General features: G+C 37.1%; 1 protein-coding gene across 1 annotated transcript in view; it reads right to left on the bottom strand.

The window, feature by feature from the left end:
* Nucleotides 1-6,141: 6,141 nt before the first annotated feature.
* The window catches only part of BNC1 (basonuclin 1), a 19,029-nt gene continuing 833 nt past the window's right edge, over nucleotides 6,142-24,337 (bottom strand). Inside the window, exons 2-5 of the mRNA XM_009704468.1 lie at nucleotides 12,484-12,586; nucleotides 12,076-12,311; nucleotides 8,914-10,841; nucleotides 6,142-6,823 (exon numbers count right to left, since the gene is read on the bottom strand). Coding sequence (XP_009702770.1) covers nucleotides 6,142-6,823; nucleotides 8,914-10,841; nucleotides 12,076-12,311; nucleotides 12,484-12,586 — 2,949 coding nt within the window. The remainder of the gene's footprint in view (nucleotides 6,824-8,913; nucleotides 10,842-12,075; nucleotides 12,312-12,483; nucleotides 12,587-24,337) is intronic.

The following is a 24,337-nucleotide window of genomic DNA, read 5'->3' as shown; positions in this document are numbered from 1 at the left end:
CTAGTAAGTTATGTTGTTTTCCTAGCGTCTCCTCTGAAATCACTCTGGCTGCTCCTGGTTCTTCCACATCTCTATACGCCATACACTTACACATTTTGTTCTCTTTGAGAATTTTTGGCTGGAGAATGTCTGAATGTCACAAGGTATATCTGTCCAGATTTTGAACTTACCTAAACTGGCAGAGCTCGCTCACAGTTAGTGTTTTACATCTACACAGAATCTGTCTCATGCTATCTTACCAGCAAAGATAACACTTTTCATAGTACATTGGTCATGCAAACTAGTCATTTATAGTGGAGATCAGGGTGTAGAAATGAGGAAAACTTATTTGTTCTTTCCAAGTATTGTATTTTGACCTGCTTCAGTAAGCTAGCAATTACAAAGCAGTATGAGCAGCCAACATGAACCTAGGTACTCACACATGTAACTTAAGATCCTTGTTGAGACATGACTCCAGTATTATATGCCCTGTTCTACTGAATTCATTGAAATTACTCCCAACTTATATTACCATAAATGAGAGTGGAATTAGCTTTAACATGAATATGCAGCCCTATGCATATGCAATCATACTATGTATTGATATCTGTGTGCATAAATTACCTATGCATGGAGTGCATATATATGCTGTCATTCTTATAAATCAGCAGATTCAGATAAGATAAATATTTTTCTAGAAAAGGGCTTGTATAATGACTATAATTAAAAATAATAATTTTGGAATTAAAATGAGAACTCAGATTGAAATCTTTTTGTCTGTGCAGTTTTACTGCAGTGTAAGTTGCTCAGTACAGACCTTAACAATAATGTGTTACTTTCAACTCAAGGATCCTCTTTTTTTATAAAATTAGGAAGCCATTGCAGTTTATTATTGTGACTGAACAAATGTTAGGACTAGCTGTTTCTGAATTTGAATGGATACAAAGAGGAGGTGAAAAAAATCCAGGATGGTTCAGTTCATCCTTGACAGTCACCTCACCGGTAACTGGACTTATGGCTTTAGGCTTCAACGAGAAGGGCAGGCTGGGCTTCTGGACTTGAGAAATGTGAGTCTGTGATAGGAGATGTGCAGACAGGGAATGAGTAGGAAATGTGTTACACATTTAAAAACTTACAGTCTGACTCAAAACCTCAAAAAGTCAACAGGGAATCTTCAAAAGTACTGAATTCTGTCACTCATATAATTATATATGACAGGGAAGGCTTGGGCTTTTTCTAGTACACGGTGCTTCTAGGACCTCTTTTCAACCAGCACATCAACATGCTTTCCCAGAAAGTGGTAACTAATTTTCACAGTCCAACCCTGACAGTTTCTCAGATGTGTAACTACCCGCTAAGTGTACAGTCTTCAATGATTGCCTCTACTTAAATTTGTAAGCTTCAGAAGAGTGGTAGAGGTAAGAACTAACACTAACAGTAATAAGAGGACACATTATGGAAATCCCTACACTGAATGAGCAGAAACCATAGAACAAGAAGATTAGTGACCAAAGATTTTAAACACTGAAGCAAAGAATCAGCTCATACTTAAGACATGTTTGGATTGGCCTTAATTTATTGGAAAGGAAAAAAAGTTTCAAAAAATTGTAGGATGCTGAGATATGGTACTCCTTACAATTCAAAGTAATGAGAGTTTTGCTAGAGACTTTGGCAAGCACAAGTTCGACAAATTCTTTTAGTACTGCACTCAGGAGTTAAAAGCAACTTACTTCTCTGCTTATTAAATACATGCATCTGCAGGCAATAATGGCAAGTAATTCACAGTTTTACCAGTGTAGGATAGGAGCTAGAAAGACGCAATACAAGGGTCTACAAGTGCTTCTGTGAAGCTCTAAAGCAGTGCAGAATTAGATGAAGTGCTCACCAGAGAGGAACTGTCACTTCACGGCATTACCTTTCCTGTACCTGTTTATAGAACACCCATAAAAGCTGAAGGATGCTCAGAGGGAACAGAGCTGACAGGGCTAGAGCTTAACAGGGTGATGTTTCAACAGTACATTTGTAAGTTAGCAACTACACATAATCCAAGGAGTGCCAAAAGGCATGATGGAGCCAGGGGATGGGGAGTGAAGGCAAAGTGAAATAAAAAGACAGTCTACCTTCAGAAACAGGCTTGCTGAGGTTACATGGAAATCTCACTAGCCAGCAAACTATTCAAGAGTTTTCCAAAAGTTTTCCAAGTAATTCAAATCTCACTTGATCGTGCTATGCGTACTTAATCCAACTTCAAACCTTACCTTTTATATACTGTCTTGCCTTCCCCTCAAATGGGGGGATTGGCAGCAAAGGCTGCTCTGAACAAAACCTGTAGCCTGGCTTTCTCTACAAAACCTCTTTGATCCAACCTTTCTTCTCTTATTGCATTGCTGTTTCCTTCCCAATTCAGAGTCAAACTCTCATTTCATTTTGGAAATGAATGCTCACTTGCAGGCTGAATGGAATCCTTATGGGCTATATCTCAAACTCTAAAGGTGTTTTTAGTTTAGCTGCATTTCTTAAACCTATGCTTGCTGATTAATCAGAAGCTCCTTGTGATCCCTTTTCAAGGAGGACCTGGCACCCTATTTAAACATCCCTGGACTAAGTCCAAGTAGTTTAGCTGTTTTTTTAGGCTTCCCTAATCAATGCAGGGCATCAGACAGGTATTTTCAGAACTTGTTTCTCCACTTTTCTGGGGTTTACAGTGTATAGCTTCACTAAAGATTCATCAGAAACAATAGCCTCTGGTTTTGCCGCAGTTGTTTTCAAAGTACTTGGAAAACTGGACCTATAAAACCAGATCCCTTACACTCCATTCAAAATGGATTTCTGCAAATACTCCCGTAAGCACTAGGACGCTCATTGTTCCAGAGCGATACAGGCTTGCTACCAAGAACTATTTAAAATACCTGTATTCTGAGAAATCAGATGCTCAAACGTACAGAGCGGCTACCCAGCAGTGTGCATCTGTGCCTTCTCCTTTGGGGTCACAGAAAGATGACAGGATCTAGTTTTTGAGGCTCTTGTTTTCTAAGGGAAGAAAAAAAAAAAGATACAAATAAAAAATGGAGCAACATACTTAGGTAGCAAGGGTGGGCACATCCAGGTCCAGTTCAAATCTCATGTAAAGATTTGAGCCTCCAACGGTACATACTTGCAGCATCGCAGATTTAAACATGTTTGGAACTGGGCCTCAGTCAGTGGAAGCTGCTTCAGCTTTCCAGATCAACTCTGAAAAGCTCAAAAAATAATGGTACTACTATTCTGAAGTGAGGTTACTTCCTTCAACATCTGTGGTGAATATGTGATACAGGCTGCTATAAGCATCACACATACTTAAAACTAACAGGAGATGTTAAGGCTTGGTCCAGCCACATTGTGGTCATTAGGAGGAGGGAGCTACACAAATGCTTCATGAGATACATATGCTGTACTAGCGGTACTAAGGGCTTAGCCTGTTCTGATAAATCTCCCATCCTGTCCAGATTTTGGAGACATAACAAAAAAACCTTTCCAAAATATAAATAGGGTCCAAAATATCTATCTTTTAGGACAGTTCTCAATGATGGGATATTTACCTTCTGTTTAGCTGATGGCATTTAAATTAATCTCTACCCTTGCCTACTGCACAAAGAAAAAAAAAATCTGGCAACATTTATTATATTATTTCTAATGGCTCGTTAAAATAATGACACTTCCTTATTATGGAATAAGTTAGTACCATTGTCAAAACAGTGCTCTCTACAGACGGAACGTGTTTTCAGATTTCTTTTTAAAATAAAAATGAAGAATAGTATTTTTTTCAGTTACAAAAGCCTACTTTTCTGAATCAACCAGAGGCATTATTAGTTGTTTTTATTAACACATACAAAATTATTAAGCTATACAAATGTGTTTCCTTTTCGGACACAATGAAAGCTAAATTAATGGGTGTTACAGCATTAGTTTACATCACACTGTTTCAAAAAAACACCATTTATGATTAAACAAATAAGTTTATATATATATATATAAAAAGAGCTTGAAATAGCTGGATAACAAATTATTGACTTATACTATCAAAAGGCTGGGAGCAATTGTGTCTCCTATGATCGTGCCCTTAGCTTTCAATCCATGATCTCCACAGATATGAGTTCCCATTTAAAAAAAAAAAAAAAAAAACCAACCCAAAAAACTCAAAAATAAACCAACAAAAAACCCACCACCCAACTCCCTCCAAAAACCCCAGAACACCAGGCCCCCCCCGAACACAAAACCTCAAAGCAATGGCACAACTTTCCCCAGGCTAGTAATTTTTCCTGACAGCTTCAAGCACAAATGGATTATTTTAAATATCACATAAACCTACTGTAAATTAAAAAAATAGAAGATCACTTTACATAATGCATGGAAACCATTTCTAGTGAGCACAAACATTTACAACTGTGTCATGTTTTTTCCTTGCATAACCCATACTCACACACAAACCAGTTTTCAAAAGAATTAGTGAAATATTCAGTCCACTTTTGCTTCTTTTATACAATATGAAATGGTTACAATACCATAGTATTTTTTAGAATAAGTTAAACATCAAGACATATGGCAATAGCATTGTACTAGTCTTTCTACATACATATGAAATCCAGAAATTCAGTCTATTTTTATTCAGTCACAAAAATGAATAAAGACTAAGATCCAGTTATACTGGAAAACTAGACTAGTTCTAGAAACCACAAATACTGTAAGCACTTTGGTATAATACGTACAGATTGTGCTGTCAATATCATGCTTGCATACTAGAATTGATCGACAGATTTCAACTGGTGAAGTAAAGTAAAAAAAAAAAAGGTACTGTAAGACTTGCTTTCTTATTTCTTTTTCTTTTTGGAAATGATTCAGTCAAAAAAGATGCACCACAAGTACACACACAGCATTTGTGTGATGTGACTACAAATTAAATATTAAGTGTTTTTTAAATACAATTCAAGACCAGTCTTCTTAAGTGCATAGAACATAATGAAGAATACTGTTAATTACAGGGACAAGTACAAAGATATTAAACATTTTAACAGATATTGAACAATGTTCTCATTAAAAAAAGGTGTGAATGAGAATAAGCATTCTTCTATTGTTACAAAGATCAACATGTTTTTTCCCCTACCAGTAAGAGAAAAATAACTGCTGAATCATGAAAGATATCTGCTGCATCCGTTTTATCTCAGTCTCTCAAAGGCTTAGAATTGCACTTTCAAACTCTTAAGCAGTTCGGATATTTGGTTGGGGTTTTTTTAATCCTTCTTTTCTTTTCTTTTCTATTCTTAACAAAACCTTTTCTTTTCCTGAAAGTGGAACTCAAAAAGTGCATTTTAAACTAAAGGGTTTACTTTTCCCCCCTATTTTATGGATGCATTTGCTGTGGTTTAGAAATTTCAGCTTAACCTATTCATTCTTTCTAACACTACAATTTACCAGAATGTCTCAGATTTATTCAGGTAACCCTGCCAAGTTAGGTAGCCCCTCCTTTTGCAAAGCAAATGGTATTAAATTCTAAGACAGACAAAATACTGCAATCTTTATTCAAGTGAAACACCAACTTAAAGAGTAAGGACTGCAGGATTTTCAGAAGATTTGGACTGCATGCAAAGTCTTCCCCAATTTCTATTTTATCTTTTGGATTTTGGGATATCGTAAACTGCAAATACCACGTTCAACTAATACTGCAAGTCAGCTTCAGACTATGGTCTCAGGAACCAAATGGTAGCCCCAAAACTCTCAACCCAGCCAGACAAAATTCACCCCAATTGTTACTTATTTCTTACACAACACAACAACTCATTTAACATGTAAACACAAGGGATGCTGGCTCTCATTTGAAGCTCCTATTGTTGGCAAGTAATACTTCATAGGTATCAGAAATACTTTAGTTAATGTCTCCATATTTGCCCCATTTCTTTTCCTTAAAGAAGCTTTAGCTATTTAACATCAAACCAAACAATTGCACAAAAACTACAGCACCAAGCTTTGCTAAATGAAACTGCTGGAGAGCACACACAAAAGAAAAGAATTTGACCATGATTGTTGAATAGGCTAGAATGCAAATGAGTTTAAATAAAACTAATGTTAACACATTCCTTAACTGAAATGATTAATTCTTAGCAGAAATAAATTAAGATCAGCATGACCTTATTGTAGGCTAGTTGGTGACCCAGCCAGACTTTTGTGCAGATTAGGGTTTTGACTGTGCCTGTTCCGACTGCGAACAGATGAAAACATTGTGTTGCAACCTGGGACTTTACATTTATGGAGCTGGCGGAGATGCACAGTTTTGTAATGAGCCCTGAAAGTTCCTTTATTACTATAAGTTTTTTGACATATATGACAAGTTATTGGCAAACTGGAAGGTAAATTTGTAAAGTTTTGATCAGCTTTCTCAATTAAAGTACAGTCTTGGTAGAGTTCATCATTGGGCATTAGGCTGGGTCCTTCACAGCTTTCATCACTATCATCCAAGGGCATGGTGCATATTTCACTTCCTCCGTCAGAATCCCAGGAAGAATGAGCACTGCTCTCAGATTTAATGCTGGAAGTAGTGCTTAGATCCAGAACAGCTCCATCATTCAATGGATCATATCCATAACTCTCAGAACAGGGTTCTCTAATTTTGCTCATTGGAAAAACAAAGCTGCCTGTTCTGTTCATTCCTTTGAAGATTACAGAAGTATGTCCAACATGTTGTTTTAAAGACACATCTTGGCAAAACTCCTTAGCCATGTCTTTCAAGAGGTATGTTGCATTGAAATGGTTGTTGAATTCCAGTGTATCTTTAGTCAGAAGCTTATGATGAAGATTTAGGTTTGAACTATGTCTAGAAGAACAAAGACAAGCTTAGCAAGAAAGTGTTTCGCCTCACTTAACAGATGTTTCATAATGTTCATTAACAAAGAAAAAAACCCAATATTTAGTAGCATGCATGAACTGTATACTTCTAATTTGACCAACTGCCACACTGGGAGTGCACACAGATGATTTACACATGTGACTGGGCATCTGAACTTGCTTGCACTGGCATATATCAGAAGTAAGTCTACAGAAATCAGTATTTCAGATTCTCTCCTGCATTGTGAATAGCTGTCTGCTCCACTAGATCTAGTGCTGGGTCTAAAAGAGTTGGGGGACACGCTAAAAGCCTGTATATTGAACTGAGATCAGAGAATGGACTGGGGCGGGGAAGAAAAAAGATTCTTTCCCAAGGGACCAAACAGGAGAGGAGTGACACCTGAGTCTGCAAAAAATATTCATGATCTCAAGAGCTGTAACCATGTGCCAGGATGCAGCTGTACATGTCAGTACAGAGCTTTTCCTTGACAGGAATTTCCTTGAAGAAAGGAACATTGCATTTTATGCAATTTGTAGTTTTTGAATGGGCATCTCTGGATTCAGTTTAAAACTACCAAACCATACAAAATCTCTTCTCCTCATCAGTACTATCAGTCAGCTAACTGGGAAATTCCAGGCTCTGGCTAGAAGATTTGGTTTATTGCAAGACAGGGAAAACATTCATTTTTCCTCTTGCCATCATAGTTTAATCCAAACCATGAGCTGGTCAAAAGGGCACAGAAATATTTTGTACTCGCAGTCACAGCACTCTACGTTAAAGTCTAGAAACTTCTGCAAAGTTGCTCCAGATAACTACTGTTTTACACAAAGCTTGTGAACTTTCTTGTGAGTTGTGGGGTTTTTTGTTCGGTTTTGGTTTTTTGTTCGTTTGTTTTAAATAAAACATCTTCCAAAAGCACCAATGTTAAAACTTAACTGAATATATTGGTGTGGGAAGGAATTCATGGCATGTGAATGCGAATCGTACTGCCGGCCTTCTTTCCTGTGGCCCATATCACAATTACAATGGAGAGGAATTCACATCTGGGAAGATGCAGGCAGCAGACCAGGGTATGAAGCCCTGCCAGCAGCAGATGAATCTGTGCATCTCAGATGCAGCGGCCAGTCCTCAGAGACTGGCTCATCCTCTCTCTGGACTGCATCAGCTGGCTCCAGTACTCCTAGCAGATTACAGACAATCTAAACCTTGTGTCACTCTGAAGTACTATCCAAGCATGCTTTCTGCAGCCAAAAGCTGCTCTAACACTTTTACAGGAGAGTTAGAAAACTTACAACATTTAGTCGCACTTTAACAGATTTGTTATCTGTCTCTTAGCAATTCAGATACATAGCTGATGGTCAACGATAAAGCTTCAGTTCTTGTTTCTCAGCCTATGTGTATAATAGGCTGAAAAAAATAATTTACAGCAACACAATACTGCAGCTAACAGTAAACTGAATCAAGCTTATGATATAGTTTAGGAATTAGTATGTAATCTCACATAAAAGCACTAACAATGTGGATATACACCAGATAGTGTTAGTTCAACTAACACTGCATAATGTTAATTTTGTACTGACATAGAGTAATTTTGCTTTTCTTATGGGCTTTTTCCCACCAGTCTCTTCAAAATCCTTGAGTAAAGCAAGGAACAAGGGCAAGAGAAGATTTCCTGAATTGATCTCATTGCTTTTTCATTAAAGAACACTGTATACATTAAAATACACATGAAAGTACATATTAAACATATAAGTCCACACATGCATCTACTGGAAAATTGCTGAATTCATACCCTTGTGGTTTTCCTTTTATGTTCTAAAGTGTTCTTTCAACTATTGCAGTCTTTATCAGTTATGAAATTTTCATGGCTTTATTTAATACCTCATAGTCTAGTGGAAAGGAAATGTTTCTTTCAATAGATTTTCATTTCATGAATGTTCTGATAAGTTATCGTACCTGTTATACGAGGATACACAGAAAATCTTTGCAGGCTCCATTCCTCAAACACTCATTTTAATTTCAAATTAGGCTCCATTGTGATGGTAAAATAAATACAATTTTGTTTATAATTTTCTTACCTGTCTCGACTTCTACGAGAAGGGAAAGCAGCATTACAGCCCTCAACTGTGCAAATATGCATTTCTTTGAGATGTACATTTTTAAAATGCATTTTTACACTGTAAGGGTTTTTAAAAGTCTTCTTACAGATGTCACAATGAAAGCGGCTTTCTTCCTTCTGAATCCCTAGTGCATGTTGACTGACATGATCCATATCTTTAGAGTCTTCAAAACAAGGAATGCTAGCACCCCTGTTTGACAAAGTGCTGAAAAAGCCCCCGGTCAGCAAGTGGTGTTGCAATTCAGGGCAGTCATTTTTAGGAATCCTGCGTTTTGACTGCTCTTTAATATACATGGGGGGTTCAGTCATTGGTTTTATAACATCATTGTGGTGGTGTTTTGGATCTTCATATGTAATCTCATGGGAAACTATTTTTAATGGTTGGTTTTCTTCTGGTTTAACCTCTTTCTCACAGTGATGCAATTCATTGTCAGAGATATCCTTGATGTATTTGTTATTTGGCGCAAAGATAGATTCAAAATACTTTGGGCCCTCTACCCCAGAGACAGATTTCCATGAATTACCTGAATGGGGGTGCTTTTCCACCCTGTCGGTCACCCGCTTCTCTATCTTATGCTCACAGGTCTCAAGCTCTCCATCGCTTACCACTTGATGACGTGTATCATCTTCAGAACTGGCAACATCACTACTTTCATTAGGTGTCTCAACAGCTTCTTTCTCTATCTTAATAGGCATACTTGATTTACGAGATTTCTTCTTGGGTAGCATGTCAAATGGCAATTCATTTGAAACAAGCTGCTCTGGTATTGAGGAAGAAACAAGAGGCAGAGAAGGAAGAGTACCTGGAGTATTAGCAAGCTCAGCTGGTGTGACTGGACTACGATAAAAAGGCAGAACAGGTTGTACTGTCTTCAGGTTTGGAAAGAGGACACCATTCTGTCCAATACTGGGAAATCCAGCCTGACCCTTTGAATCAGTACAAGAGCTGGCATAGCTGGTAATAGTTCTGCTATCCGGAGTTAAAATTGTAAATTCTGTCCTTTTACTATCTCCAGGTCCAGCAATGGTCAAACCATTTCTTAGATCTTTATCCCTGTTATTTCTATTCATTGGCATATGGAGTCTGGGGTTAGGATTTGCACTGTGACGATTTCGACTACGCAAAGAGCTAAATACCATATTGCAGCCCTCAATTGTGCATTTGTGCTTTATCTTCAGATGAACGGCATTGTAATGTATTTTCAAAGTACCTTTGTCATAAAATGTCTTTTCACATGCAGTGCAGAAAACACGCCCTTTCCTTGGCCCAGCGCCATTTTTTTCAACAGATTTCATTTTGTTTTCTGCAGATAGTGCTGTCATTTCAAGCTTTGCTGCTGTATTATGTGAACTGGAATCACTTAAAAGGGCATCATCTTCTGTTTTAGTGGTGACATCTGGACCATTTATGCTCCTCTCATTTTCAACTTGAAATGGTGCAGAACTAGAAGTTAAGAAGCTGCTTTCAGAAAATGGTATCTGAACATCTTGTTTAGTTTCATTGCTATGGTCTTGACCTTGCTCAATCAAATGTCTTTCTGGTGGTGAACCTATCAAAGGTGGAGGCACTGGACTGAAAAACTGAAATGGAAGCATGAAAGCCATGTTATTTACAATATTCTCAAAGGGATGAATGTTGGTGGGACTCATTTTGTCCAAGGAAGCAGAAAAATTAGGACTGTGTTGATTGCAGCTCTCAATGAATGCCCTAATATCCAAATTGGCAGTTGGTGGTGGTATTATAATTGATTGCCCTTCTTTCTCTTGAATTGCCATTAACTCTACAATGGACTTAGTTTCTCCAAAACGAAGAAACTGCTGCAAAGTAGCCAGTTCTTCTTCAGTGGTCATTATGCTCCAGTGATCCAGCACCTTTCCTGAAGCATCCTAAAGCCAAAAATATTTAAATGAGTCAGACATTAGTTAAGGCAAACAAAAAAAACCCTCCTCCTGAATCTCTCATTTTTTCAGGGACTAAAAACTCTTCTCTAGCAAAATGATAAAATCATTCTATTTAATGAGACATTAATGCCAATTCTGTGATACTTTCTTCCAAATTTTACCACATTGGTGATATTATTTCTTTCTGAACTCACAGTAATACTTTCCAATAACCTATTTTTTTTCCACAAAAATTAAGACACGTCATTTAAACAACAGTTAGTATCATGTAAGTACAGACAGCAGAGATGGAGCAATCAGACCAAGATTTAGCTCCTTATTTAAGTCAAGTATTCTTTAGTTGCAAGTTTAATAATCTTCCAAGCAACTAAGATCAGAGAACAAATGAACCTGTATTGATCTATTGCCAGTGTTCACAGAGCACAGCTGTAATTACACTAGAGTGTTGGAGTTCTTTCAAACTCTAGCTATGCCTAACTTTTCCCAATAACTACAATAAATATTTTATCACAGAACATGTATTTGATGGCCTACTGAGATTTTTCACAGTGCATGTAAGAGTTTCTAAGATGATGAAGAACGTAACATTATAAATTTTTCATGTGGTAGAGGTTCAAGGTAATTGATTCCATATTTTTAATCCTAACACTAAAAAGCAAGATTATCAAGACCATTAAATATTGATTCATGTCATAATGTAAGATCATAATGTTACTTTACATAAAAGGTAACTTCCACAGTAGAAAGGACTAACATTAGTGTAAGCACGTAGGGCCAAATTCATCCTTGTAGCTCCAGCAAGGTCACTAGCACTACACCAGAGACGGATATTGTCCCTGGTGTTTAAAATGATGGCAAATTTATTTGTCAATATATTATTCTGCTGTATAAAAGTAAATTCACTGTTTAAATAATACTAGAGTAAATTCTGAAGCCTTTACTTTGATATGTTCCCAGCAACTTTTTCTTTTTATCTGGACTTACGTTTGTTGATAGGTTTGAGCAAAGTAGGAAGATTTCAGTTAAATCTAAGTAAAAAGAGAGCAATGATGAAAAATCCACCCTTTCTTGTCTGGCGCTAAGCTTGTACAAGTCTATTACTGCCTTTCAGATGTACCATGCTGTTAATGCATTGTGAACCACTAATAAGATTAAGCTAGAAAGCATTATGAAATAATATTTAGCTATCACATTTACATTAAAAAAGCCCTCTAAATACCTGTAGCACATATCCACGTATATAATCCTGTAATGTCCAATCCAGAGCATGGAGAATCTGTATCACCTCTTCCTGCTTCAGAACACTGAAAAGCCGATCTAGCAGAATTTTAAGGCGCACAGGAATGGCTTGGGTTCCATACAACATGAGGCTACTGATATCAAAGACAACATTGGATTGAACTATTTCTACCTGGCTTGATGGGTAGAGGTTGGGAATCCTTAATTTGCTCAGGGCTGAAAATAAAATCACAAAAGTAATTAAACTTGTGTCACAAGAGAGAGATAAAATTGAATGTAAGTAATATTGGGGGTGGGGGGGGTGGGGGGGTGAAAGGTGACGCAAAAAGCATGCTATAGTGAGGACGATCCTAAAAGCTTTTATATATATTGTAAGAACAAATATTACCATGTGCTACCCATCCATGCCGGCACTGGTCACATTGTCGCTGATTTATTTTCCCAGGTTTGAAACACTGACAACTACAGTTCACAAGAGTGCATCGGATAGCCTGGAAATCAATGGAAAGGATGATAGGTAATGTATAAGCACCATCTAGAGTGTGCAGGTTATATGTATACAACACACCCATAAAATCCATATGAAGACAGAGTTAACATATCAGCACATACCTGTCAATGTGCAATATAAATAAGCCAGGCAAAATCTGAGTTATGCAAGACTACCTCTGCTTTAAAGAGAATCAGTCACCAGCTAGAGCACTAGGATATTATGGAAGCAAAATATTTAATGACATGCGTAGCAACACTTCTGTGGATTTATTTAGGCTGAAGCACCTTTATAACAATAATAAACTGTTCTTGTGCATTCACCTAAGCTATGATCTTCATGTAAGATCACTTTTTTCAGGAAGGTTTGAAAACAGAGACATACAGATGAAAGTCCTAGTCTCTTGAATTTTTGCTGGAACTCCATACTGCAATATAGGAAGTTCTAATGAGCAATATGATAGCTCTGCATAGATGCCATCCCTTACATACAGCAGGATCCACATAGGATATATGTATCCTGTCAAAGACACAGGAGTTCACTAATGCTTCTCAGTAACAAAGCTCACCAAAAAGTACTCCAACTCCTCAAAGACCATAGCAGTCACATTTTGTAAGGGAAATGCTTGAAAGATAATAGGCAAAATAGAGCACACAAACAGATAGCAACCAGTTGCACAGCTCAATTTGTGCATCACTTTACTCCCACCGAGGTCATCTATAATGCAAATCAAATTAATATTCAGATATTCCTAATCAACAGGGTAATACAATCTTGCTTCCTGGAACACATGCTTTCTTCTGTATGTGCTCATCTGCTGCTGAAGGCAGACAGACAACTTTGAGGTCCTAGTTAAAGCTCCATAGGGATTGCTATAGAGCAAAGCATTTGTAGCATTCTGTATTGCTTAGATCTGATACTGAGAATAGTTCCTGCATAAATGGAATATTTATTAAGAGAAGGAAAGTGAAGAAATTAATGTGCAGAAAGTCTGCACTGGAATACAAAAAAAAAAGTTAGATTATGCAATTGTAACATGTCTGCATTTCTCTGTTTTTAAAACAAAACGTTTTAATTTTAAAGTACAGGGAGGCAAATATGAAATAAGGCAAAGTTATGTCCACTACTGGCTGGTACTCCCGCTCCTAGGGTCTTAAGAAAAATGGGGATTTCCACTACTTATTAATACCCATTGAAAAGCAAGACAAGACTTGAAGAAAAAAGCAGCGTCTTTTCAATGCAGGCATCCCCACATTTGCACTTCTGGAAAACACACAAAGAAGCAAGTTTTTGGACAATCAGGCTAAGAAAAATGGACGCAAATGAAAAGGACACAAGAGAGAGGTAACTTCACTGGACTTTGCAATGGGTATTTCTTTAGACTTGAAGAATTTGACTGACTCAGGGCAGAAGAGGACACTACATACAAGTCTACTACAAACAAGCATGTGCAGGACATTGGATGCCTAGTGCTTTAGATGACTCGATTTGGACCGAGATTTTAAAATCTCAGTAGCTGGCTTATCAAGGAGTTAGCTTACATGCTCATCGCCAAACTGCAGTGACTTGATGCTGAGATTCATCTTTATTTGAAGCATCGGAACAAGTGGCAACAGGGCTATTGAAATCTCTGAATCGCTTTGCCTTTAGTCTTTTAAAGGAGCCATTGCAAAATACTGAATTCTTGAGAAAAGCTCTGTAGTCCCTATAAAGTCATAAAATACACATCAATACCCTACGCAGTGTGAATTGCTTCACTTTAATGGAGGATATATTTTCACTTAGATGCTAAAATACTTTCACGTAACGATAAAAAGCCATAAATTTCTTATGGAAAGTTGGAAAAAAGGTGTAGTTGGCTGCTGATTCATTTCTATCACAAGATATCAAACAACAATGCAGTTCAAGTCTCCTGCCTCTGTACATACATAATATTCTGTGACTTGCACAGACTGAACCCCTTCCATAAGCAACCCTGCTAGGTTCAGTAAGCTACAGTGCATTCCATGAATGCATCTTATCCAGTCCCTCCAGACAAAATTACAAAAGAGTACTTCCTTTTTCTGCAAGAAGTAACAGAAATATGCACAATGAAAAAAGCTGTCATGATGATAAGTTAATTGAGATTTAAAAATTTTTTTAATTCCTTTTCCTTTGGACATGTTCCACAAACCACTGACCTTTAAAACTATTTTTTCTTCTTAATTTGTGTACTTAGACAAGAAAGATAGACCACACAAAATTTTGTATTTCATACTTCTGTGGAAGATCTTTCTTCTATATGGTACATGTATTTATTTTGTTTTACTGTACATGCGTAGAAGACTACCCATGCCAAAACAAGAAAAAGTAAAAGGAGGACATTTTGTCTTACATATATGAAAGTGGCTATTAGAAAGGAAGCAGAGTTCCCCTTCTATTCTACATACGGAATTGATCCCCTCTCAAGTCAATACATTACTGCTTCTGGACACCAGTCTCAGATCTAGTTAGCTTGCATACTGGTAACATATCAAAGGTATACCCTCAAATCAGGGATCTGTTGCTGACTTAAAAAATTACTTGTAAGAATCTCTGAGAAGAAATAAGTGTGATTTTCAGGTTGGTAGCATTTCCCTTCATTTGTGCTTGTCAGAGTCTGTGTCTCCTAAAACTTTTCTAGCAACATTTGCATTAATGTAGTCACAGAGAATACATAACATGGCAAAAAAAACTTTTAAAATAATCAGCAAGTCACAATTTTAAATCTTCATTCATTGTTCAACTTAAAAAGTCACTTTCAAAAGATGCACTTTGGTTATCTCCCAAATTAACTTATATCAGAGTTTAATGAAGAAAGACTTAGCAAAACTTCATGATATTAATGCACTTGTCTTTTGCCTGTTAATCCTACTACCCTTAATACACCTATTCTAAGGTACTGTAATTATATCAAGTCTTTTAATGAGCTTTATTTTCCCAACAAGTGGAATGTACACACAATTTCATTCTACAGAACAAAGGAATAACTTTCCATATTGCATACATGTAAAGCTTCGAAATCATAATTAAAGGATTCGAAGTGTACATGGAAATTAAAGTGGAAATGTTTTAAAGTGCAATCCTTTCATTCAGGTCTATTATTTAGTTTCATTTTCCAGAAACATAAAGCAGATATTTTAAAAAAAAAAATCTTATGCTGTCATCAAGGATCTTGTTAGTGCTTTCCAGTCACTCTCTCCCTCACAAATGCATCTTTCCAAATCTACTATCAGCAACACTTTCTTAATTTTTTTAAAAATAGAATTGAAAATTCTCATCAAAATTTTCTGCAGTTTTACCAGCATGACTGTGGGAATCTGAATGTCATATTTTTAATACAAATGATTCCTCATTCCAAGACAGGCAGATTAACCATTAAACTGGTCACTGAAAATCCATCTACTAATCACCAAAAAAGAAATCTTAACATGTGTTGCATGAAAGTCATGACTGCTGACATTTTTTTTGCCAGATACTGACGTAGTTTTGGATTATGCTTCAGAAGTTACTGAACATTTCTTTGCAACCCACTCACAGCCTTCATAGCTAAAGAAAAGCACAAGCTAATGAGACAAACTTATTCTGATTCTGGGTGCATAATCAGGATTCATTTTATTAAGCAAGATTGGGAACATCTATGCTCTCTGGAAGCCTTTTGGGACCTATGTTCACTTGCAACATACTAACAGCAAGTTTGAAAAAATGCAGCAAGAGAAGAAGGGCAGTGTAACTCTATCAAATCTCATTCAGTGTTAAGTGGACCCTGGTTTGACAGCACTTTGGCTTAGGAAATAACCTAAAAAGTAAGCAAATATTGAAGACCCCATCAGGGCTGAGTTAGAGATCTCTGCTCACGCTGGAAAGCCAGCCTGGCTCCCTGCAGTGAGAGCCGCAAGTGCAGACACCAGTAAAAGGGAAGAGCAAGTCCCAGATTAAGATTACCCTGGTAGTGTTTAGCATCAGTAATGCACAGGTCAGCACCCTCACTTGTTTCTGGCATCCAAGAAAAATCATTGTCTTCTTTGCACAAAGCTACCCCTCACTTTAGAAACTGCCGGTTTTCCTTTTTTTTTTTTTTTTTTTTTAATGCTACTGCCATCGCATGAAGATCATGAGTGCTTCACTGCTCTGCTATGAAGATTACTGACAAAATGGTGTCACTGATGTGCCGTGTTACAGGAACATCTTTTACAAGTAGGGATTACAAATTTTTATTAGTTTAAAATGCAAGTTTGAAGAAGAAATTGGAGTTACATGAAAGAAATGTGTGAGAAAAACTTTCAATAGATGATGAGGTATGACAGATAATCACTTTTCATGTCCTTTATTGAGGGCTTCTAGCAACAAACCATATTTCCTATGGCCACCTTACCTTCATTTCCCAGAAAAAGTAACTTCAAGATACACACTCCAGTGAGCACATGTCCCCTAGGAAAGAACTGGGACGTGTCGCATTTCTGCAGGATAGACATGCAGTAGCTCCACAGTAAGAACACTTGTGGAGGAAGAGGCAAGATTTATAATGACGGAAGAAGATCAATTTGTAAAGCATTACAGGTTTTTTTTTTTCTGTCTGCCAATCAGCTAAAACATGAAAGTCTTTTTACTTCCTAGAGTGCAGGTAACAATTTTCTCACAAATTAAGAATAATCTATAGAAACTAGGCTCTCTTCTTGGTTTGTAGAAATAAAATAATGGGAAATATGTCTGGTTATTAGGAAATATGTTCTTGCTTTTACCTTGTAAAAGATTTGCAAGGGAAGTAAAGGGATGGATACTTTTACTGTCTCTTAAATTAAAAGTACAGTCCACAGCTAAATCAAAGGCCAAATCCAAATCCGTGTGCATCTTTCAGGAAAGAAAACAGTAACTATACATGAGTGTGAAGCTGCCTTCCTGTCCAATTTGTTTTCTTTCCTGTTTTTACTGTTATCCACCAGGTTTCTTGTGGTTGCAAAGTTTAAATAAATCTTCCTTTTTCAACACCCAGTTACATTTGATTAGTTCTGCATTTGAACCCTTTGAACAACCACTGAAAGCAGAAACAAATTTTAAAAACTCCTTTATCTTAAGGATCTCTGTCAATGCTGTACTTTTCCACATCATACAATGAGCAAAGCTTTGCTTTGTCCATTTTCTGTCTGGCAACTTTTGCCACTTCCCCTGGGAATATATTCCACTGATAAATAATACCATATGTCACTTTTGTCACGATTTAAAACAAGTTCTCAATTTACATTTTGTCCACCTTATTTCACTGTATCACAACCCAGCTATGCTTATCTGTATCACACTAATAATATTTGGGTTTTTTTTCACCTATCCCACACGTATTTGTATCCACCCTGACCACTCTATAGTACATATTTAGCCCTTGTGTGCGTTCTTCCTAAACAGAGACTTCAGTTTTTTGATACTTTGTTGAGCTCCCTGCAGTTTATCGGGAGTAAAATATATTCCAGTATATTCCAAGTACAATCACAAAAGGTGTTGGGCTGCTCCAGATGGTGTAAGTACTTGTTGAAGACATAGCTCAACAATTAAGCCTAAACTGCATGTTGATATTAGATCTGTTAGAGTTTAGATTAAGCACCTTCTGTATCTATTGTTCCTTGAAAGTTTCAATGTATTCCAAGTTTAGTAAGGCTATGAATCCCATCTGCCTGTAGAGCACATTAGGAGGGCCCCTGCAGCATCTTCAAGGAAAAGCTCTAGGCCATTTTCTTCTTCCTGACATTCTCCCTTCAAAGGGAAAACAGGATGCCTGGAGGATGGACAAAACATGGAATCCCTTCGCTGCCTGTAAGTAGAGCTAGAAGGACATGTAGGGAATGGGGAAAGGGAGACACTCACCAAGCAATAGTGCACTGAAATGCACTTACATCTGTACCGCTCTGACGGCAAGGCCAGTCTGAGAGTTATTCTGCACAAAGTAGACTTGGCCCATGCCACAGCTTGCACGTGTTCAGCTCAGTATAGTGATGTTTTTCTTCTGTTGTGTGTTTAAGGTTCTCGGTTATGGCTGAGGTCAAAGCTGTACTGGTAAGTTACACACCACTGATAGCATACATACACTGCCTGCTTAGCCCTTGAAACAAAGGGATTGCCAGTCGTGTACGTTTATGCCTACTCGGGTACATTTGGTTGTTGCAAGTTCTGCTGTTTCTATACTGAAGTTTAAAAATGCTTAAGACTAAACCAAATAATTACATATAATTATTAAAACAAGGAAAAGGTCCTTATAAGATTTCTAATTGTATTGGACCGAATGCTGCATACACTATTTCCACAGTCTTATCTCACAAAAAATGTTTCTTACAAAGGAACAGCTGCCCTTAATACAGTTATTTAATAAACATAATAAGTAACAACAAACATCTTTCATGAGAAGCAAACAAGCCTTACAGTTTGTTATATCCAGAAAACAGTATTTTGAGCTTTTAATTATGTTGCACACAGATGTGACAGAGTAAACAGCACTGACCAAATAGCTCCAACCTTCTCCATTAAAAGGCACGTTTAAAATGCTAGCCCTAGATGATTCAAACTGCTTATTAGCAAAATAATTTAGCAAAATTCTTGTCTCCTGCTTAAGAGACCAACTAGAAGAGAGATGGGAAAGATGGAGATGGGCCACAACTTGCCTTTTACAGTGCCACTAAAAATGAAGTTACGCTCACAACTCAGTTCCTAAATCCAGACGGTTCCTCAATAACTGGGCTGGTTTTCATACACACCGACCACGTATGCTCCCACCAAGCTCAGGAGGTGCAAGAACCTTTGAAAAACCCAGACAAAAAGCTTTTGTTTCAGAGGCCAAACATGGATTTAGGAGTTGAACTTAACACCTATTGTGCTGAAAATTTTGGCTGGTGCTGATACTACTCAACTCCCACTTATCCTCTCTCTGTGGGGAAATTATGTTATGATTTTTACTCCTAAAAGAATACAAAGGCCACAAGTTGAATACATTTTCTAGATAAGACCACAGAATACATCCCATTAATCATCTGGATCCTTATGTATATATTCATATTGTTTATTTGGGGTCAGATACCAAAACCTGACCTCTTTTAAGCAGCCACAGACTGAGAATACATGTAAACAGAGTATTTACAACCCAGATCCTGCAACAAGTTGCAACACTCCATTTACCCCCTCCCTCAGTGGGGCTGAACAAAGCCAATTTTGGCCTAGAATTTGACCAAATCTCTCTCTTGTGGGTGCAGTTGAGCACCTTGAGCTGAAAATGTTTAATTGTCCTTGTAATAATTGACTAAAACATCCTCAAAAACAGCCAAAAAGTGAGAGGGGTAAGTGAAAAAGCTCAGTAAGGTGGAACTGAAATTAGGTAATACCTTCACACAATGACACCACACCATCAAATCAACCATGCTTGTGAATTTAAAAGTTTTAGCTGGCTACTGAATTATGGACCACGAATCCACGTGTCGCCACTTTGTTAAAAAGTTTTTCTAACAGAGAACAGTCCTGAAAGCGAGGAGCTGAGATAAGAGACTAAACTAAATACAGACTCGCAACCCTACAGCAAATTTGGGCTCAGCAGCAGCTTTTGCGGCTAACGGAGAGGAGCTCTGGGCAGTCTGGGGCAAGGCAGCTGGGCCAGGAAGCAGAAGGGAGTCGTTTCTGAGAAAGGCAGCACACTACAAGGCCAAACTTTAATCACAGCATAACTTGTGGGATGAAAATCACTCCTCATGCATGTCACTTACCCTAAAGGGCCCCTTAGGGCAACTCTTGTTAATGGCACTGTCAAAATAATTATAAAGAGAAAAGAATGTGCATGTGTGTGTGTGTGCGTGTGAGAGCACACACACTCAGACTGCTACTCTTTAAACGAAAAGCACTGGACAGTAAAACATAGTTTTGCTGTTCAGCAACGTGCTTGTAGATACGTTGGCTTACGCTGCAATTAATCTCACTTGTTAACAACAGGTGTGTGCTGACAGACAGCTTGGTCAAACTCCGGAATGTATTTAGATCCTCTTTTACCATTTGGTTTGGAAAAGAAAACAAGAAATACAAATTGTGGAATGAAAAATGTCACTTTATCATTAACTTATAGCCGTTATTTACTTTTGATTCTGAAACAGACTACAATGCTACAGTTCCCATGGCATACCTGCCCTAGCCTGCATAGGTCAGAAACATTTAGCCCAGTATTAAGCAGTGTCTATCACAAGATATTGTGATATTTTTAATAAATTTACAGGAAAAATCATTCTTATTAGTGCATTTCAAAAATAAGTAACAGATTGCTGCGTACTGATGAGAAAAACTGCTCAGGCTTAAGGGGTAAAGATAAGTCACTGGATAAAAATGGTGTGAAATTTCTTATGATAAAGCACTAGATGCTATTTAATCGAGCAAATAAGTTGCGCACATACTATTTATCCATATTGACGTGCTATGCATAACATGGTAAATGCTGAAACTACAGACCTATCCATGAACTGAATTTTAATTCAATATTTAACTCTAAGCCCTATGTTAACAAGAAATAAGTGTTATAAACACAAATGCACAAGTATCAGAGAAATAAAGAATATTAGTATAACTGCAAGCCCTTTAAAATATGTCTTTAACTCTTTACCTAGCTTATAAAATGTTATATGTGCACAATGTGGGTGAGTTAATGTTTCAAAGACGATCCTAACTTTTTCAGCTCCTCACACCGCTGCTTAAGTCTTGAAGCCATACAATACACATGCTTAAATTTTTCCCTTTTTTCCTGTTACAGAGTGAAGACATAGATTAAAGAATAAGAGAAAAATAACAGCCCTCTGAAATATTGAGCGTTACACAATTTTATTTAATGTGATTTCATAAATTTTAAACCCAAACAATATTTGTACACACAGACACGATACTATCTATGGTGCTACAGTTATGCAATATTTTACGCAACAGTGTAGCTCCATTGGTAATTTCACAATTTAAAACTTCGTATTCTTTTTTATTGAACACAGGTGAGGAAATTTTTAACTGGTTTTCAGGCATCAGCTACTTTCAAATGAAAAAATACCCATTTCTCACTGATAATCACCTATATTTGAAATGCGAACTCAAAAGCTTGCACTTTTTTTTTTTTCCCCTATTTGTTTAAAGAAACAATCTTACCATGTTTTTGAAGTGTGGAATGAAAATGTCATTGCTCTTTATTTTAAAATGACTGAAGTCTGTTGGAAATTGTCACTTTTCCTCATTCCCTCACTAATTATTTTTTTTGAGTCTGAATATTAACATTGCAGTCCCTAAGCAGTTTCTTTTTAGATAGCAGTTAGCAACAAAATAATAAGAAATAAAAAGTAAAAAGAAGAAAGGCGATGATACTGGCTGTGAAACTTCAACTGGCGCATCTGCTAGGACAAAACCAGCTGGCTACCCAGCACATAGGAACTGTGAGAGTTCCTGCACCGCTGAAGCCAGGAAGGGCAGGAGATGACCCAAAGGGCCAAACCAATAGTTTTTCTTCCCTGCATTTGGTGGATGTTTTGCTTGAATAATGAATTCAAGATCCATACCTAAATTTTAGCTCAAACCTGCATGAAAAATGTTTACTAAATGCCAAATCATACAAAAAGTGCTTTTAAAACATGTATATGTAGCAAAAACTGTAATCTGAAATGAGAACATTTCTGTTCCTATCAGAGGTGTATTTAATGTTATTGTAATGAAGTCTTTATTACTGAAAACAAAATAAATCATCTGCTTGTTTGATTAGAAATGGAGTGACATGCTCAGTGTTGTATGAACAGATTTTTTAACGATACCATGAACGGGCACAGAAGCTGGGAGTCACGACATTTGGTATCAAAAGGCCAAACCTCGTTGCAGCCTAAGTAGGCAGAATTTCATCTCGGCTATAGTAAAGTCCATGAAACGGCCCAACATTTATAGTAATTTTTTCCTGTTTCTGTGAAGATTTAGCTCTCCTGCAGGTCTGGATATGTTTGCAGATACCATTATTTTTAGGGTTCTGAATAGGTTGTAGATGGTTTGGTAGTTCAAAGAATAAACAGAACAACTACTTTTTAAAAATCAGTCAAACAAAACCCCATATATTAAGTATAACAAAAATGTACTTTTCATAACAAAAGATTATTTACCTTTTACATGTTCACCTATTGTTAAAATAAAAGCCTGATTAAGCTGCAAACTACTAAAAACTCTGGAGTTTAATTCAAACAGAAATGCACAATTATATTGATTATAAAGAAAACTTATTAGCATTATACCCATAATGGTTAACAGTCCATATTTTTTCCCTTTTCTGTATAAGAAGCAATTAGAAAGGTATTCTTCAGTGTATATTGTTCTAATCACTAGAACAAAGAAAACCAACACACACTGTTGTTAGTAGTTAAAAATAACGCTAGTCCTGCTTTGCACCATGACCTGGAGTGAGGCTCCCCACCTCCCACTCCTCCAGCACTGAGAGCTGAGCCACAATTTTAGTATTTTAAAGCCAAAGTACAGAAACAGAGACTCTTATCTAACATAACGCTTGCATATTTCTCAGCAAACTGCAGTAAACAGAACTGTATTTTCCAAAGGGATGTTAAAAATAGAAGCATATGATCTTTTCCCACCTAGAATTGTATCCTTACAATTAAAGACTATTAGCTGGCATCCCTTTTAACCGTCAAACTCAGACAGTGGCAGTTCTATAGCCACAAAGAGAAGCAGTAAATGAGAAGAACATGTTACTACACTGCATTTGAGAAAGTTTGGCTCCAAGCTATGCACTGATTAATATCAGATCTCCTTCTTTACTTGCCTCTTGACAATCTTGTCACATCTGGCTGACAAATCCTTACAAGCTTATCCAAACCAAGGCAGCCCAGATCATGCTCCGGGAGTAGCTTGAAGGAAGCGGCAACACCAGCCACGCACTGATGTGCCATCATGAAACTAATGAAGCTGACTTCACTTGCAGACTGCAGGAACACGAAGAAACACAACATGCCTCAAGGTTTTGCAACATAACGCAGAGTTAGCTTACCAAAAGATAAGACAAACAATCAGCTCCCGAGGTTCAAGAAGCCAAGCAGTTACATGAATTACAAAAATTTATATAGAAATCGCTTGAACAAGGATCTCAACTACATGAGCACAATAAACTCCAACTTCAGATCAGATGTGAAAATTGACTGCTAAATGCCTTTCAAACAATGGTTTGTTTTAAATTAAAGCAAAATTAGTTTATTTAATTTTCTCTCTCCCAAATCCCAAAAATATCAGAATGTTGCCTGGCTCCCAGGTTATTCAAAGTGAAAAACATTACAAAACAAAACAAAACAAAAATAAAAGAAAAGAAAAAGAAAGGGGGGGCAGGGGGGAAGTGTCACTTTTTATCCATAAGATTTTACAGAAGGATAAACCACAGCCTGTGTATATAAGTAGTCCTCCCCTGGGTTAGCGATCTGCCCTCTCCTCATTTTTAAACCAAGGATTCCTTACACAGAGGACTAGAAGTATTTGGCCAATTAATAAACCAGAAAGTAAAATGCTGTATCTTAAACACATCTAACAAAACCTCATTATGTATGAGCTGACAATTAAACCATGTTTATTTTTCTATGTGATGAAAAAAAATCAAAATAAATTAAGCATTTTGTATTCTGATGCATTTAGCCTCTTAATTAGTGCAATATATTTTAAAAAAGAGACCCCCCCATACACACACACACACACACACACTCATTCT

This window comes from Cariama cristata, unplaced genomic scaffold, assembly GCF_000690535.1.
Source record: "Cariama cristata isolate BGI_N322 unplaced genomic scaffold, ASM69053v1 scaffold25197, whole genome shotgun sequence".
Taxonomy (NCBI): Eukaryota; Metazoa; Chordata; class Aves; order Cariamiformes; family Cariamidae; genus Cariama; species Cariama cristata.
This window is presented reverse-complemented; position numbering and strand designations above follow the sequence as displayed.